Source organism: Rana temporaria, chromosome 3, assembly GCF_905171775.1.
Source record: "Rana temporaria chromosome 3, aRanTem1.1, whole genome shotgun sequence".
NCBI lineage: Eukaryota > Metazoa > Chordata > Amphibia > Anura > Ranidae > Rana > Rana temporaria.
In genome coordinates this window covers 349,061,123-349,079,173 of record NC_053491.1, presented here as the reverse complement: position 1 = coordinate 349,079,173, position 18,051 = coordinate 349,061,123, and the positions used below count along the sequence as shown (strand labels likewise).

Sequence of the window (18,051 nt, the reverse complement as noted above, 5' to 3'; positions counted from 1 at the left end):
CCTAAACCCCCATAGAGAATCTGATGTATTGTCAAGAGGAAGATGAGACACCAGACCCCAAAAATTCAGATCAGCTGAAGGCCGCTATCAAAGCAACCTGGATTTCCATAACACCTCAGCAGTGCCACAGGCTGATCACCCCCATGCCACACTACATTGATGCAGCAATTCATGCTAAAAAGGAGCCCTGACCAAGTATTGATTACATACAGGGACATACTTTTCAGTAAGCCAACATTTCTGTATCCATTTTTTTTATTGGTCTTATGTAATAATATACCGTATTTATCGGCGTATAACACGCACAGGCGTATAACACTCACCCCAACTTTAAGAGGGAAGTTTCAGGAAAAATACTTTCCACAGCCCCCTGCGTATAACACGCAGGCACAGTTTACCCTCTATTTTCAGGGTAAAAAAGTGAGTGTTATACGCCAAAAAAATACAGTAATATTCAGGAGATACTGAATATTGGAGTTTTACTAGCTGCAAGCTATAAATCAAAATGAAAAGAAAGAAATGCTTGAAAAATATATATCACTGTGTGTAATGAATATACGAGTTTCACTTTTTAAATTGAGTTACTGAAATAAAAAAAAAAAAAATAAATAAAAAAAAGTACTTTTGATGATATTCCCCTGTATTACACACTAAAGACCACTGTAAAAGTAATACATGTTTTACATCTATAAACAGGAACAAAAGATACAAAATCGGAACTTTGGACCCAAAAACGCACACCACCAGATATGGCTTTCACTGCGTAGATAACCTGGTCGGTCAAGGTTTCTGTTTACATTCATTGCACACATTCTAGTTTCAGTTTTGTATCTTAAAAGGGACACTCCATTTCACTAAAGCCCGCCTACACACCAGATGGTTTTATAGCAGCTTTTTCCGGATTATACTATTGCGACCTTGTGGGGGTGACTTGTGTCACCCCCAAGTCGTGCGACATCACAAAATTAAATGGAAGGGAGTCGTCGTATTTTTTTTTTTTTTACAATGCTTTCTTTTTTTTTTTTTTTTTTTTACACCAGGACAGGAAGTGTAAAAGTGTCAGAGATAACAGACAGCAATAAATGATGCGGGATGCTGATCTGTGATATCTCCCAAATAGGGTCAATCATTGCATCCCTTCAAACTTCACATAGCCTGCTCAGACATCTCAGGTGACATTTAGGAAACAGAGGGTAAAGGAGATGTCACGCCAAAGCCTAGAATCCAAAAGCACATTTCAAGGGCCAGCCTCCATCCCTTCCCCACTTTCTTTAGGGCTTGGGGGGTACTGAATAAGAGAGAAAAAAAAAAAAAAAAAAGAAGTAGTACTCCTTCTATAGTAGGGGTCGTCAACCTTAAAGTGGGAGAAGTCAAAGATCACTGGGCACAGAGTTGCCTCCTCACACCCGATTTAAGCCTCCAATTGCTGTACTACCATCCTGCAATCGCATGGGTTGCACAGCAACTGATGTGCTGCATTTTACATGCACCACAAGTGCAGCACTGAGCATTAGCAACATCCCTGGGTTGGCTGCAGGTACACTGTACTGCAACTGTGGTGTGGGTAAACCGCAATGCATCAGTGTGAAAGCAGCCCTATACTAACACGCCCAGTCTATTGCTTTACACGGACCTGAAAATCTCAACTTTCCTGCTACTGGCACCACTTGAGCTCCCTACTAGAGCTCCAACTTTACAATTAGTCCTTCCGCATTGCACTCGGTAGGAAGCTCTGGAGTGGCGGGTCAGCAAACCCAGACTGATCTACTGGTTGCTAACCCCAGGTCTATAGCCTTGTTCACACGAGTGTACTACATCATACACCCATGTAAAAAGCCATGTTTGTGTGCTTGGGGATGCACAGGCAGTCCCATTCATGTCAAATGGGACACAATGATTGAAACGGACAAAGCCGCTGCTCCCAATTTGACAGCTGTGTATGTGCTCAGCCCTGAACGCACACTGTCTGTATTCAGGGACATGCACCGCACAGCTGCCAAATTGGGAGCAGTAACTGTCCATTAAACCATTGCATCCCAATTGATATGAATGGGACTGCCTGCATGGAACATCTGTGCATCCCTGTGCGGGCAAAAAAAAAAAAAAATAGCCCGTACGCTGAAGTATGCCCTTGTGAACGAGGTAAATTACTCTGAAAAAACAAAAAAAAAAAAAACAAAGTTGCCATATTTATCGGTGTATAACACGGACCCAAAATTTAGGAGGGAAGTTTAAGGAAAAAATAAAAACTTACATTTTAAATGCCCATCAATGCAGCCTTATCAGTGTCCCCATCTGCAGCCTTGCCCAAAATTGCAGCATGATGGGTTTTTAAATCTTAGGGCCACCGGTATACACAGAGCCGGATTTCCTGTGTATTCGGCTCCTCTCGCAGTCCCACCCCTTGGCCCGACTCCTATGATGGACAACACTGGTCCAATGGTGGGACTGGGCGTGACTGCGAGTGGAGCCGAGCACACAGTACACTCGTCTATTTTGGCAGCGCTCACTCCTCTTCCCCTCAGTGACAGCGGGGATCGGCATATAACACGCACCCACGATTTCCCCCTTAATACGGTACTTCTAATCAGCCATTTTACTTGAGGTCTAGCCCAAAACAGTTACGTTTTTGGGATAGTGGGGAAGGATTAGAATCAGTCAGGTTTACACTGCTAGCCAAGTCTCCATTTACTGTGGACGCTAGGTGTTCTTCATGCTGTCATTACATTTCCACCAGGTTGTCCAGGTAGCTCTCAACCTCTGCCTACCCCTGTACTAACCAAACTTTGTTTTGTGTTGCCGTTTGAAGAGTTCTACTCACCTCCTGTCTGATAAAAATGTCAGTAGGACAAGAAGTGAAGCCCCCCCCCCCAATATGAAGCAGAGGTCTCTGCAGGAACCAGAGAACACACATTTCAGCAGTTATGGATGCAGGACTTTTCCCTTTCAGAAATGATGAACACCAGCAGCCGCTGGGACTTAGTGGTTGGGGCGATGAGACGCTTGGATAAAAATAAAAAACACTCAGCAGATGAGTTTACTTTAAATTCCCTCAGGGTACATAAATGAGAAAACACATATAGGCTGCTGACCTCCATCTGAAATCGTTAGGTCAGCAAAAGCTACCCACAAATTTTCTTATGAACAGTTTACGTTACAACAAACCTGTGTGATCCAAGCTGAGATCACACGGAATCGCTTCCTGGAGGCCCATGACCTGGCGAGCCGAGGACTGCTCCATTAACCTAATTAGTTACAATGGAAAACCTTTAAGTATGGAGGCTAATTGGTGAAAACCAAAAACCGTAATTGCAGCCACAACAAGATTGGGGGAAGGTATTATGAGAGATAAGAGAGGCATCTGAGATAAGCATAGAAGTGGAAGATCTACAGATGTCACAGAATTACGCAGCCTGACCACAATAAAACTGCACACACACAAAAAACAAACTGAGGGTATGCTAGCATGAGGTCCTCTTCTCTTTAGCTGTTGTCAAAGCAAAGGAACAATCTCCTGTGGGAGGTTGTAGAGGACTTGTTAATGCAAGTAGAGGCAGTCACAAGCTCCAATATGAGCCCATACAGTGGTTATGAACCCTGCCACGCCAAGCAGCGACTGCATCCAATCAGATGCAGTTACTGTTTAAGTATTCTGACAGCCGGAGGAGTCATCTTCCAATTCAATAACCAGCAGAAGAGATTTCAAAATGGAGGAAATCAACAGATGAATGAGAGAAGTCTCAGTGTATGGCCAGATTTACCCAACTACACCCCCCCCCCCCCCCCCCCCCCTTGTCACTGCATATCCACCTGTATAAACTCCATTGGCAGAGCTTTGCCTGGGGGAGAATGTCATTACCCCTCCCCCCACATTACAGGGTTTGGGCCTGGCTTGGCTGTTCAAAATGGTTAATTTCCTAATGGTTAGGAGAACAAATGGCAGCTGCCAATCGAGAAACATTTTCTCGGTGAAGTTCTTTTGAACAGGGAGACACACAGATCCAAGTTTGTCTGATCTGGCTAAGTTTCAATCCATCTATGGCCAACTTTAAACACGTGCCAACCCATTGCTTGAGAAAATGTGGAAACTGCATAAACACATTCAGGCTGTAAAGGTGCGGTAATCCTGTGACGTCTCCTCTCCCAGTAATTACTAACTACAATAGTCTTTTGAAGTCAACAAAAGGAAGAATGCAAGTACTCTAAGGAAGGGCAGAGACCACGACAAGTCAGACTTTGCCAATATTTACTTTTTAAAGTAAACCTCAGCTGGAAGTTCACATCTTTATCTGAAAAAAAAAAAAAAAAAAAAAAAAAAAAAAAATCTGAAAGGAGGGCCACTACTTGTTTTCACACACACACACACACACACACACACACACACACACACACACATATATACATATATACCCCCACACCACCATTGGCGCCGCTGTACTAACCATGCAAGGTTATTCAGCAATCTCCCCCACTGAGCTGTTGTGTTCCGATAGGGGGGACAGCCCACCCACCAGAACACTCTGGTCAGCACTCACTGCCATTGGCTGAGCGCGCCAATTGGGAGTCTGTTGGATGCTGGTTTTCCAGCATACACAATCACATCCGACAAAAGCTGGCTTTTTTTTTTTTTTTTTATGAACTGGTTGATACTGGCCAATCTGGTACCATATGAGAAAAATGTTCATGTTTGTCCCATTGAATAATTTTGCAAGATCAGATTATCATACGATCGTTTCGAAACCTGATCGGGTGCAGTCCTTCAGCCACAGGTTGAAAAGAACGAAAAAAAAAAATAAAAAATCTTGATCCCCCCCCCCCCCCCCACATCAACACAGTGAGTGTTGATGGGGGAATCCTTCCTGCTGAGACATTGAGTTCTGATGGCTGGGAGACCTCCCGCTGTCAGAATACAAGAAAGCCAGATTGGTGACTCAGATTTTCAGCCGTTATGCAATACAGCCTGGTCACCCCTCCCTGCTTCCCCTATAAGTGGACAGCGAAGTGAGCAGCAGACGGATGAGGACAAGTCCTTTCTTCAGCTCTCCTTCTGTCATGTAGAAAACGCAGATTAGAGGGAAGGGCAGCAATGGGAGCCAGTCTGCTATATAGACGATTACAAGAAGCTCATATGCAGACAGATTTAGGTACTTCCATTAGATGCAGTGAGAAAAAACATTTTTAGGATGAGTCATTATTGAATTAATCATTTCTAAACTCGCCTAGAGTTCCACTTTAAGTTGGTTCATTTTATAACATTTGTACAGTGCAGTCAAGGGGCCCGGCAGTTTTAAAATCATGGTGCAGTATAGACAAGGCGAGCTTTGTTTAAATGATGTACCTGTGAGCCAAACGCGATTGCTACAAAGCCTGGCCAAAAATAGTATTGAGTGCCGTGGGCCTTCCTTCATGTGAACTAGGATAGATAGAACACCCAGCGTGCCACCAATATCACAAGCTCTCTCTCATCCATGGCACATAAAAAATTAATGTTTCTTCTTATCTGACCACTGGGACAAGAAAATTTGAAGGCGCAGGATGGAGATTTTTTCCTTTTCTGTCCATGTACACCAGGGGTGCCCAACCAGTGGCCCGGGGGCCACATGTGGCCCGCAGAGCCCTATGATGTGGCCCTCGACCTCTTGCTCTGGGATGGCAGAGCAGCAGTTTTATGAATGAAGCCGCTGGTAGAGGAAGCAAGTGGCTGCAGAGCCACATAAGCCAATGCTTCCTGTATAGTGCCCCACGCCTGTCACAGGCGGAGTGATAACAAATGCATTCCGCCTGGGACAGCAACAGCCAGAAATACCCGCATAGAATTCTTTTGTTAAACGGCAAGTTTACTACTAAATTCACAGTATATATGGATATACATGTGTTTTTTAGTAGGTACGGCTGCTTTCAAACTGATCCGCAGGTGCCATGCAGCTGCGGGTTACCTGCACTGAGCCACAGACTTCTGTTATTACCTGCGGGTTTGTTGCACCTTCAGAAAGTGCGCCACAAGCGATTTGGGCAAATTGCAGCACATCAGTGTGAAAGCAGCCTTAAGCCCCTTTCATATGATCGGTTTGACCCAATCAGACTTACTATTTACCTCTATGGCGCAGCAGATGTATATGGACCTGTGTCCGTTTACACCCGCCTACCTAAAAAAAAAAATATATATATATATATATATGTATAAATAAATAAATAAAAGGGATCTGCCCCCCCTTCCATCTGGGTGAATCGGATTGGATCAGAGGGCCCATAGAGTAGAGTGGGCTGTGTGTGGACACGGACATGTCATCCTCCCGCTCCGCGACCAGTTACCAATTCGCTTAAGTGGCCCTTGCTCTTTAAAAGTTTGGGCACCCCTGATGTACACAGAAGGTTTTTAGCAGGAGCTTCAACCTCCCTCTCCTGAACGCAGAAGAATCTTGTTCAGAATAGAAATGTTGTTATCACTGGCCGCAAAACACAGAAAAATCGCGACACGATTTTGGTGCGGTTAAAGTAGGCCATGTGTACATAAAGCAGTGCGTGTGGTTTTTGCTCAGGAAACTTAATTCAAAAAAACTGAATATTAAAAGCAAAATACATTTTAAAGTACTTTTGATTGACGTTGGTCAAGTAATTGAATATGCTGAGAATTTTCTGTGACTACATTCATACAAATGGTCATTCAAAAACCTATTCGTTGTGACCAACTTAAAAAGGGGTTGTAAAACCCTTGTGTTTTTTCACCTTAAAGGGGTTGGAAAGGTAAATGTTTTTTCACCTTGGTGAAAAAACATCCGACAATATCCCTCGAGCCCCCATTTTACTTACCTGAGCCCTCGAAAGTCCTGCACTCGCCCCAGTCATCCTCCTCGTTTCTGAGCATGGCTGTTGATTGGCTACACTGGATGGATTGAAAGCAGCCATAGGCTCGCGCTGCTGTCAATCACATCCAATGATGCGGCGCGCCCGAGTGATACAGTGAGCGGCAATAGCCCACAGGAACTCAACACCATGCAAGCTTGCACACATGAAGGTGTTGAGTTCTTGCATGGAGGAGACGAGACAGCTGCCGAGGGACCCCAGAAGACCAGGTTCGGGACACTCTGCAAAACGAGCTGCACAGTGGAAGCAGGTATAACAGGTTTGTTTAACCAGTTCCCGACCCCCGCATGTACATATACGTCCACAATATGGCACGTACAGGCACATGGGCGTACATGTACGTCCTTGCCTATTAGCGGGTGGGGGGTCCGATCGGGACCCCCCCCCGCTACATGCGGAGGTCGGGTCCGCTCGGGGAGCGATCCGGGACCACGGCGCGGCTATTTGTTTATAGCCGCTCCGTCGCAATCGCTCCCCGGAGCTGAAGAACGGGGAGAGCCGTATGTAAACACGGCTTCCCCGTGCTTCACTATGGCGGCGCATCGATCGCGTCATTCCCTTTATAGGGAAGACACGACCGATGACGTCATTCCTACAGCCACACCCCCCTACAGTTGTAAACACATACTAGGTGCACCCTAACTCCTACAGCGCCACCTGTGGTTAACTCCCAAACTGCAACTGTCATTTTCACAATAAAGAATGCAATTTAAATGCATTTTTTGCTGTGAAAATGACAATGGTCCCAAAAATGTGTCAAAATTGTCCGAAGTGTCCGCCATAATGTCGCAGTCACGAAAAAAATTGCTGATCGCCGCCATTAGTAGTAAAAAAAAAAAATTTATAAAAATGCAATAAAACTATCCCCTATTTTGTAAACGCTATAAATTTTGCGCAAACCAATCGATAAACGCTTATTGCGATTTTTTTTACTAAAAATAGGTAGAAGAAGAATACGTATCGGCCTAAACTGAGGAAAAAAAATGTTTTTATATATATGTTTTTGGGGGATATTTATTACAGCAAAAAGTAAAAAATATTGAATTTTTTTCAAAATTGTCGCTCTATTTTTGTTTATAGCGCAAAAACTAAAAACCGCAGATGTGATCAAATACCACCAAAAGAAAGCTCTATTTGTGGGGGGAAAAAGGACGCCAATTTTGTTTGGGAGCCACGTCGCACGACCGCGCAATTGTCTGTTAAAGCGACGCAGTCCCGAACTGTAAAAACACCTTGGGTCTTTAGGCTGCATATTGGTCCGGGGCTTAACTGGTAAAAAAAAAAAAAAAATTTACAACCCCCCCCCCCTTTAATGCACAGGTGTCAAACACAAGGCCCGTGGGCCGAATCCTGCAGGTCCTTCTTTGGTCCTCCTCCAGACCCCTACTTTCAAGCTATGCATCCAGCTTCTTCCCAGCAGCAGCATAAGGAAAGAGGATGCACTGTTATGTAAGGGAGACTCAACTTCTGATGGTGGGGTGGCTCTTGACAAATAATGTAAGAGGAGGGGATGCGCTGGACCTCTAATCTTACAGATACAACCGACCCTTTTGAGGACAATCATAATGCGGCCCACGATGAAATTGAGTTTGACACCCCTGCCTTAATGCGTCCTATGCATTAAGGTGAAAAATTTGACACTCACCGGCCCCTTAATTTTACTCACCTGAGCCCCTTCGTTCCCTCGGCGGAGACACACTCTACCTCGCTGCCCTGTGTACCGGCTCTTGATTGGATAGATTGATAGCAGCACAGCCATTGGCTACCGCTGCTGTCATTCAAATCTAATGGAACCGGGGGGGGCTGTGTATGGACACACCCGCAAGGTAACCCCCACCCCGGTAGAGCGCTTCTCCTAGGGGTTTTACCGATGCCAGGAGAGGCTGCGAGTGGGCCACACTGCACACTAGAGGCAAGTATGATATATTGGTTGTGATATATATTGGTAAGTGATAGTTGGTGAACACACACACACACACACACACACACTACACCTCCCAGCGCCGCTGCACTTGCCTCCATGGGTGATGGAGCTTCACGATGCCACAGCCCATGGCAGCGGTCCTGTCATTTGGAAAATTGCACTGTTCTTCCTCTTTCCTTGGGACACCGGGACAGATCAAAACAGTTCTTATTGGCCAGTGTGGTCATGTGCCAGCCCCGACCAGTCAGTACTGATCTGATCATTCCCAGCAATCCTAAAAAAAAAAAAAAAAAAAAACACACTTTTTTTTTTTTTTTGAGACCGCAGAACTGCTGCACCAAGCTACTTAGACAGTGAAGCTGTACCACCCACAGAAGTGCAGAGGGAACAGGGAGGGTGTAGGGCGTTAGCTCACCTTTTCGGAAAAGATGAAAGATCACCCTGTTCACACCTGTGTGCCATGTCACACAAGAGAAATCCTCATTATGATCTACGAAGTTCATTCACACCCATGCAACACACAATTTTGGTGCCATATACCCAAATAGAAGCATACGTATGCAGATGCTTTAGTGGTCTTCGATTCCTCCCACAGAATCCTGGCTCTGCTTAAAAGGAGCAACCTCCCCACCATTAAAACTGTTCCTGTAAAACAGCCGCCCTTGCCCTTTAAGACACAAAAGGCAGCCGGTTCTGCCTGCACAATCCAGCCTTTACGAGGTTACGCTTGTGCCAATGTTTGCGAAACAATGAACAGACCTGTGGGAGGGACTGCAAAACAGCAACAAGCCCTTGCAAATTACTGCCAAGCACCAATGCTTCTAATTATGTGAAACAGACAGAAATAGAGCCGATCCCATGGCTGAGCACAGACACCGGGGATTTCTCTGCAGTCGTGTGCGATACACTGCTTCTTCCCAGCACAACAGACGTGTTTTCACATCTCAGCTCTTAGGTCTCTGTGTTCTAGCGAACAGGATTTTCCCCAAATATTCAGCTATCACATTACTGCACTCCGCCAACGACCATCTGTGTCTAACATGACCGCATAAAAAAAAAAAAAACTGCTATTAGACTTTTTTTTTTTTTTTTTACTTGTTACACAATTTGGCAACTCTGAAATGGAAAACAAAAATTTAAAGTAAAAGTACAAAAAAAAAATCCCAGCCAACTGAATCTAACCAGAAACCACCCGACACAGGTGTGCCCTTGCCTGTCTGACAGTGTCTACCTGCTACCTCCAGCCTGAAACTTCTGCCTCTAGTCACACCTGTGCAGAACCTCAAATTGCGCTGCCCATAGCATAGTTTGATCTCAAAATCAGCCAAATTTAAATTCGACTTTGGCCGTTCCCGCTTGACAAAAGGCATTTTAACAACACTGATGTCATTTTGATACATTCCAAATGCATAGATTGGCATGTCATCTGAAAGAACATTGCTTTCAATTCTGATGCGGCTAAAAATTGGGTCACGTGCGAGTTTGATTTTGTGCTGTGCAAATTCAGATCCATAGACTTCAATAAGACTGGATTTAAATCACAATGTTCACACTACTGCGACTTCAGCTTTTTTTTGGGTTCTATTGGCCAGACAAAAAAAAAAATAAAAAAAAAAAAAAATCGCAGCTGTGACAGATCCCTTCACAAATTCGTTAGAATCGCACTGTGAATTTTCACCACAATCGCACCCAAAAATGGATGCAATTCGCATCACAGCGGTGTGAACCAGCCCCAAGTGTACTGAAATTGTTGTGTCAACAAAATTGTTTTAAACATGTGTGGCGGTGTGACGCTTCCTGAACCCAGTGGAAGACGCAATCCTCATTTCCACTTAATAAAGAGACTATTCTGGGGAAAATGGACAGTTTCTGATCCAATTATACTCACCTAGTGGAGTTGCCCTACTGTTTAAGAAGCTGCAAATCACCAAACACTGTCACCTGTAAAGCTCGGTTCCCATTGGTGCGAAGCGGAAAACCCTGTGAATCCAGTGCGGGCTCCCGCATCGCACCTGACTTGCAGGCAGTTCACACGAACCGCTGCAGGTGTCAATACAATTAATGACACCCCCAGATCTGCAGATCATAGTGCGAACTGTCAATTCAGACAGGAATTGGAGCGCATGGGTGTTCAGATCCGATTCTGGTGCAGACCACAAAAAAAAAAAAAAAAAGTCCAGCACGACTTTAGTCCGAATGCGATGTCACCCATACAACCTGTATGGCGGAATTTGCATTGCGCAGACACGTGTTATTTGCACAGGAGTGCAGTGCGATTCACATGTGATGTCTGACATTGTACCAAGGTGAACCCAGCCTGAAAGCACCAGAATTAGAAATGGAGCTTACACAGTGTTGCGTTTCCCCACTCCGATGGAGGAATGGAGTGATGGGGCAGCACTGTGAAGTCAAGTACAAGCGAGTCATGGGTCAGCTTTCAAAAGACAAATTCTGGCCATACACACGTTCAAAAATCTGTCATTTGGATCATTTGTTGTTTTTAGTCCAGTTATTGGGCATGAATAGAAAAATCGATTTTAACTTTTCAGAGCAGAAAAATCGAAGGTACGGGTTGGAAAATTCTGCTGAATGAACGATAAATTGAAAGGTTAATGTGTTGTCTCGCTCAGACTGTTTGCACTAGACATATGTGACAAAAACACAAACACACAAACACAAAAACACAAAAACACACAAAAACACACAAAAACACACAAACCTGATGTTCATTGAACAATTTAAAAATCGATCAAAATTTGGTCATTACACAATGTTCATTACATATAAAACAAGTTTGAACGATTTTTCAGCGAGTGTATGGCCAGCATTGGGCTCTGTTCGCACTTGTGTGACTCCAAAGTCGCGGGGACCTCTTCAAATTCGCAAACATTCGAACAGGTGCCATAGAAAACAATGGGCTGTAACTTGTCATGCAACGGTCAAAAGACGCATGACAAGTCACACAAGTGACAGTGAAAGTGACAAGTCTTTCCCCCTAAACTTAAAGTGGAAGGGATTTTCTGTTACAAAAAAAAATCCCATGGAGTCCGAACTTAGGTAAGACTTCTACTTTTAAAATGTTTCAACTGGAGTACAGGTCCATATTATTATATGGTAAGGTCTTGTATTTTTAGTTTCCTAATGATAGGCTTGCAAAGAAAAAAAAACACCCACACACAACTAAGTAAACAGTAATAATAGATAATCTATACAGTAGACCAACATGTGTCAATTTTTCAGTGGCCACACCCTTTAGAAGCATGCAAAAATCTCAAGGCAACCCAGTGCAAAGGGTAAAAGGAAAAATGTTACTCATCAATGGGAGACCCAAGACGATGCACACAACTTTCCATGACCCTAAACCTACAGCTTACACTATTGGGTTTTGTTTACCAACACAATCAAACCCCAATATGATAAAGATCAGATCTATGGAGAAAGAGGCAGCACTGAGCCCCCCTTCTCCTCTGGGGGGGGGGGCAGCACTGAGCTCCACTATGGGGGGGGGGCAGCACTGAGCACCCACTTCTCTAGCAGGGCAGCACTCAGTCCCTCCTCTATATGGGGAGCTTAACTGATCCCCCACTCACCTCTATTGGGGGGGGGGGCAAAGCACTGATCCTTCTCCCTTCATTCTATAGGGGCAGCACTGAGCCCCCCCTTCTCCTCTGGGGGGGGGGCAGCACTGAGCTTCACTCTCCCCTATGGGGGGGGGGGGGCAGCACTGAGCACCCACTTCTCTAGCAGGGCAGCACTCCCTCCATTCTATAGGGGTAGCACTGAGCACCCCCTTCTCCACTATGGGGGGGGCACAGTACTGAGCCCCCTCCACTCACCTCTATGGGGGGACACAGCACTGAACCTCCTTCTCTAAAGGGGGCAGCACTGAGCCGCCCCACTTCATTATAGGGGGCACAGTACTGATCCCTCTCCACTCACCTCTTTTGGGGGGGCACAGCACTGACCCTTCTCCCTCCATCCTATAGGAGCAACATTGAGTCCCCCCCTTCGCTATGGGAGGGGGGGGGGGGTCGCAGCACTGAGCTCCGCTCTCCTTTGGGGGGGGGGGAGGCAGCACTTAGTCCCTCTCTATGGGCACAGCACTGAGCCCCCCCTCTCCTCTATGGCACTTAGTCCCTCTCTCCACTATAGGGGCAGCACTGAGCCCCCCCCCTTTTCCTCTATGGGCACAGCACTGAGCCCCCCCCCCCCCTCTCCTCTATGGCACTTAGTTCCTCTCTCCACTATAGGGGCAGCACTGAGGCCCGCCCCCCTTTTCCTCTATGGGCACAGCACTGAGCCCCCCTCTCCTCTATGGCACTTAGTCCCTCTCTCCACTATAGGGGCAGCACTGAGCCCCCCCCCTTTTCCTCTATGGGCACAGCACTGAGCCCCCCCCCCCCCCTCTCCTCTATGGCACTTAGTCCCTCTCTCCACTATGGGGGCAGCACTGAGCCCCCCCCCCCTTTTCCTCTATGGGCACAGCACTGAGCCCCCTCTCTCCTCTATGGCACTTAGTTCCTCTCTCCACTCTCCTCTATGGGAGCAGCACTGAGCCCCCCCCCCCCTTTTCCCTCTATTTACACAGCACTGAGCCCCCCTCTCCTCTATGGGGGCAGCACTGAGCCCCCCTCTCCTCTATGGGGGCAGCACTGAGCCCCCCTCTCCTCTATGGGGGGCAGCACTGAGCCCCCCTCTCCTCTATGGAGAAAGTCCTCCCCCAGCCCCGCTCAGTCCTGTATAGCCCGGCGTCCCCCCTCATGCCCGGGCTCACATCCTCTCCGTCTCCGGGGTCGCACACTCACCCAGAAGATGAAGTTGAAGCCGAAAAGTAGATACTTGACGCACTTGGTCCCTCCTTTGACAGGCATGGTGCCGGAGCTCGGGTGGCGAAGAGTGAAGAACTTGTTGGACAGACAGGGAACAACTCCGTACAGGGTGTGCCGGACTCTCCCGTGTTCAGCCTTCGCAGCCTATCAACCACTTGTTGCAGCGCCCTCTAGCGGTACACTCTCGGCTACAGCCAGGCACCACACCTACTAGCTCCCTCCTCCGACCCATAAAGGGCTGTTTATGAAAAGGAAAACCTGGCGGACTTAGAACAGAAGTGGGGCTGTTGGCTGGCCAATCAGCTTTCAGCTTGTTTTTTTGGGGAAAACCTCACTGGGCACTGACTGTAGGAAACTTCACATTTGCGGCTCTTTTCCCAGTTGTTTATAAATAGTAATATCTGAAAATATGACCTGCTATGGTATATTCATCTCATGTTTTCATGGAGAAAGCAACTCAACCTCCCCTTCCTTACTTTCTTTTCCTCTTCTTTCTTTCTTTCTTTCTCTTACTTCCTTTCTTTCCCTCTGTCTTTTTCTACCATTTTTCTTTCTTTGCCTCTTTCTTTTTCCTTCTTCCTTTCTTACTTTCCCTCTTTCTTCCTTTCTTCCTTTCCCTCTTTCTTCCTTTTTTTCCCCTCTTTCTTTCCCTCTTCCTTCCTTCCTTTCTTTCTTTCTTTCTTTCTTTCTTTCTTTCTTTCTTTCTTTCTTTCTTTCTTTCTTTCTTTCCTTCTTTCTTTCTTTTTTTTTCCTCTTTCTTTCTTTCTCTCTTTCTTTTTCTCCCTCTTTCTTTCCCTCTTTCTTCCTTTCTTTCTTCCTTTTTTCCCCCCTCTGGGCACTGACTGTAGGAAACTTCACATTTGCGTCTCTTTTCCCAGTTGTTTATAAATAGTAATATCTGAAAATGTGACCTGCTATGGTATATTCATCTCATGTTTTCATGGAGAAAGCAACTCAACCTCCCCTTCCTTACTTTCTTTCTTTTCCTCTTCTTTCTTTCTTTCTTTCTTTCTTTCTTTCTTTCTTTCTTTCTTTCTTTCTTTCTTTCTTTCTTTCTTTCTTTCTTTCTTTCTTTCTCTTTCTTCCTTTCTTTCCCTCTGTCTTTTTCTACCATTTTTCTTTCTTTCCCTCTTTCTTTCTTTCTTTCTTTCTTTCTTTCTTTCTTTCTCTTTCTTCCTTTCTTTCATTCCCTCTTTCTTTTTTTTTTCCCTCTTTCTTTCTTTCCCTCTTCATTCCTTCCTTCCTTCATTCTTTTCTTTCTTTCTTTCTTTCTTCCTTTCTTTCTTTCTTTCTTTCTTTCTTTCTTTCTTTCTTTCTCTTTCTTCCCTTCCTTCTTACTTTCTTTCTCTTTCTTCCTATCTTTCTTCCCCTCTTTCTTCCCCTATTTCTTTCTTTCCATCTTTCTTTCTTTCTTTCTCTTCCTTCCTTTCTTTCTTTCCCTCTTTCTTTCCCTCTTCATTCCTCCCTTCCTTCATTATTTTCTTTCTTTCTTTCTTTCTCCTTCTTCCCTTCTTTCTTTCTCTTTCTTCCTTTCTTTCTTCCCCTCGTTCTTTCTTTCTCTCTTTCTTTTTCTCCCTCTTTCTTTCTTTACCTCTTTCTTCCTTTCTTTCTTTCTTTCTTTCTTTTTTTCTCTCCATATTTCTTTATTTCCCTCTTTCTTTCTTTATCTCCCTCTTTCTTTCTTTCTTTCTTTCTCTTTCTTCCTTTCTTTTCCTCTGTCTTTTTCTACCTTTTTTCTTTCTTTCCCTCTTTTTTTCTCTTTCTTTCTTTCTTTCTTTCTTTCTTTCTCTTTCTTCCTTTCTTACTTTCCCTCTTTCTTTCTTTCTCTTTCTTCATTTCTTACTTTCACTCTTTCTTTCTTTTTTTCCCCTCTTTCTTTCTTTCTTTCCCTCTTCCTTCCTTCCTTACTTTCTTCCTTCCCTCCTTCCTTCCTTCCTTCCTTCCTTCCTTCCTTCCTTCCTTCCTTCCTTTCTTTCTTTCTTTCTCTTTCTTCCCTTCTTTCTTACTTTCTTTCTCTTTCTTCCTTTCTTTCTTCCCCTCTTTCTTTCTGTCTTTCTTTTTCTCCCTCTTTCTTTCTTTACCTCTTTCTTCCTTTCTTCCCCCCCTCTTTCTTTCTTTCTTTCTTTCTCTCCATATTTCTTTATTTCCCTCTTTCTTTCTTTATCTCCCTCCCTCTTTCTTTCTTTCTCTTTCTTTCTTTCTTTCTTTCTTTCTTTCTTTCTCTTTCTTCCTTTCTTTTCCTCTGTCTTTTTCTACCCTTTTTCTGTCTTTCCCTCTTTCTTTCTTTCTTTCTTTCTTTCTTTCTTTCTTTCTTTCTTTCTTTCTTTCTTTCTTTCTTTCTTTCTTTCTTTCTTTCTTTCTTTCTTTCTTTCTTTTTCTTCCTTTCCCTCTTTCTTTCTTTCTTTCTTTCTCTTTCTTCATTTCTTACTTTCACTCTTTCTTTCTTTCTTTTTTCCCCCCTCTTTCTTTCTTTCTTTCTTTCTTTCCCTCTTCCTTCCTTCCTTCCTTCCTTTCTTTCTTTCTTTCTTTCTTTCTTTCTTTCTTTCTTTCTTTCTTTCTCTTTCTTTCTTTCTTTCTTTCTCCCTTTCTTTCTTTCCCCTCTTTCTTTCTTTCGCTCTTTCTTTTTCTCCCTCTTTCTTTCTTTCCCTCTTTCTTCCTTTCTTTCTTCCTTTTTTTCCCCCTCTGGGCACTGACTGTAGGAAACTTCACATTTGCGTCTCTTCTTTACATCTTAACTAAGGTAAATAATACATTTAACCATTTCATCATCTTTCACATATATATATTATCATGTTCCCCCCCCTCCTTTTTTCCACCCATGTGTCCCTTATTTTAGGGTTTTTCTATATGAATGTAATAGTGGGTGGTTTTAAAGGTATACTTTTTATAACTAAAAAGCCAAATTAAATGTTATGAGATGTTTAACTCGTGTGTGTTCCTTTCCAGTCGCAATAAATCCTCTGAAGAAGACCTGCAAGGTCGAAACGTTAGGAACAGTTTATACCGCAATATAAATCATTAGCTGTATAACTGCAATATTGTGTACTGTTTATACATTACATGTAAATTCTGTCCTTGTGCCATGCCGCAACTTATTTTCTATTGTGTAATATAGTTTTTGCCCCACCTCTTGACTAAGTAATTTTTATACATGTGAATAAATACCAATTTTTACTACATTGTAATCTACTTTTTCCATCTGAGCTGCCAACAAAACCCAAATGGGAAAATCTCTCTATCACATTTGCGTCTCTTTTCCCAGTTATTTATAAATAGTAATATCTGAAAATGTGACCTGCTATGGTATATTCATCTCATGTTTTCATGGAGAAAGCAACTCAACCTCCCCTTCCTTACTTTCTTTCTTTTCCTCTTCTTTCTTTCTTTCTTTCTTTCTTTCTTTCTTTCTTTCTTTCTTTCTTTCTTTCTTTCTTTCTTCCTTTCCCTCTGTCTTTTTCTACCATTTTTCTTTCTTTCCCTCTTTCTTTCTTTCTTTTTCTTCCTTTCTTACTTTCCCTCTTTCTTTTTTTCCCTCTTTCTTTCTTTCCCTCTTCCTTCCTTCATTATTTTTTCTTTCTTTCTTTCTCTTTCTTCCTTTCTTTCTCTTTCTTTCTTTCTCTCCCTCTTTCTTTCTTTACCTCTTTCTTCCTTTTTTCCCCCTCTTTCTTTCTTTCTTTCTTTCTTTCTTTCTTTCTCTCCCTCTTTCTTTCTTTCTTTATTTCTTTCTCTTTCTTCCTTCCCCTCTTTCTTTCTTTCTTTCTTTCTTCCTTTCTTTCTCTCCATATTTCTTTATTTCCCTCTTTCTTTCTTTATCTCCCTCTTTCTTTCTTTCTTTCTTTCTTTCTTTCTTTCTTTCTTTCTTTTTTTTTCTCTACATTTTTTTATTTCTCTCTTTCTTTCTTTTTTTCCCTCTTTTTTTTTTTGTTTTCCTCTTTCTTTCTCTCCCTCTTTCCTTCTTTCTTTCTTTCCCTCTTTCTATCTTTCATTCTTACTTTCCCTCTTTCTTTCTTTCTTTCTTTCTTTCTTTCTTTCTTTCTTTCTTTCTTTCTTTCTTTCTTTCTTTCTTTCTTTCTTTCTTTCTTTCTTCCTTTCCCTCTTTCTTTATTCTCCAATTTCTTTAATTTCCCTTCCTTTCCTGACTAGTATTCCAATGTTTCTCTTCTCCATCAGTTTCTCTCAATAAGGCTAAGATAATATGACCTAAATCAGGGGTGTCAAACTCAATTTCACTGTGGGCCGCATCAGCATTATGATTGCCCTCAAAAGGGCCGGTTGTATCTGTAAGATTAGATGTCCAGCGCATCCCCTCCCCATATATTAGATGTCAAGAGCCACCTCACCATCAGAATTCTAGTCCCCCACTCTCCCTTATATCACAGTGCATCCCCCTTTCCTTATGCTGCTGCTGCGAAGAAGCTGGATGCATTGCTTGAA

General features: G+C 43.6%; 1 protein-coding gene across 1 annotated transcript in view; it reads right to left on the bottom strand.

The window, feature by feature from the left end:
• CD9 (CD9 molecule) overlaps positions 1-13,833 on the bottom strand; it is a 48,711-nt gene extending 34,878 nt beyond the window's left edge. Inside the window, exon 1 of the mRNA XM_040345155.1 lies at positions 13,594-13,833. Coding sequence (XP_040201089.1) covers positions 13,594-13,659 — 66 coding nt within the window. The 5' untranslated portion in view covers positions 13,660-13,833. The remainder of the gene's footprint in view (positions 1-13,593) is intronic.
• Positions 13,834-18,051: the final 4,218 nt, after the last annotated feature.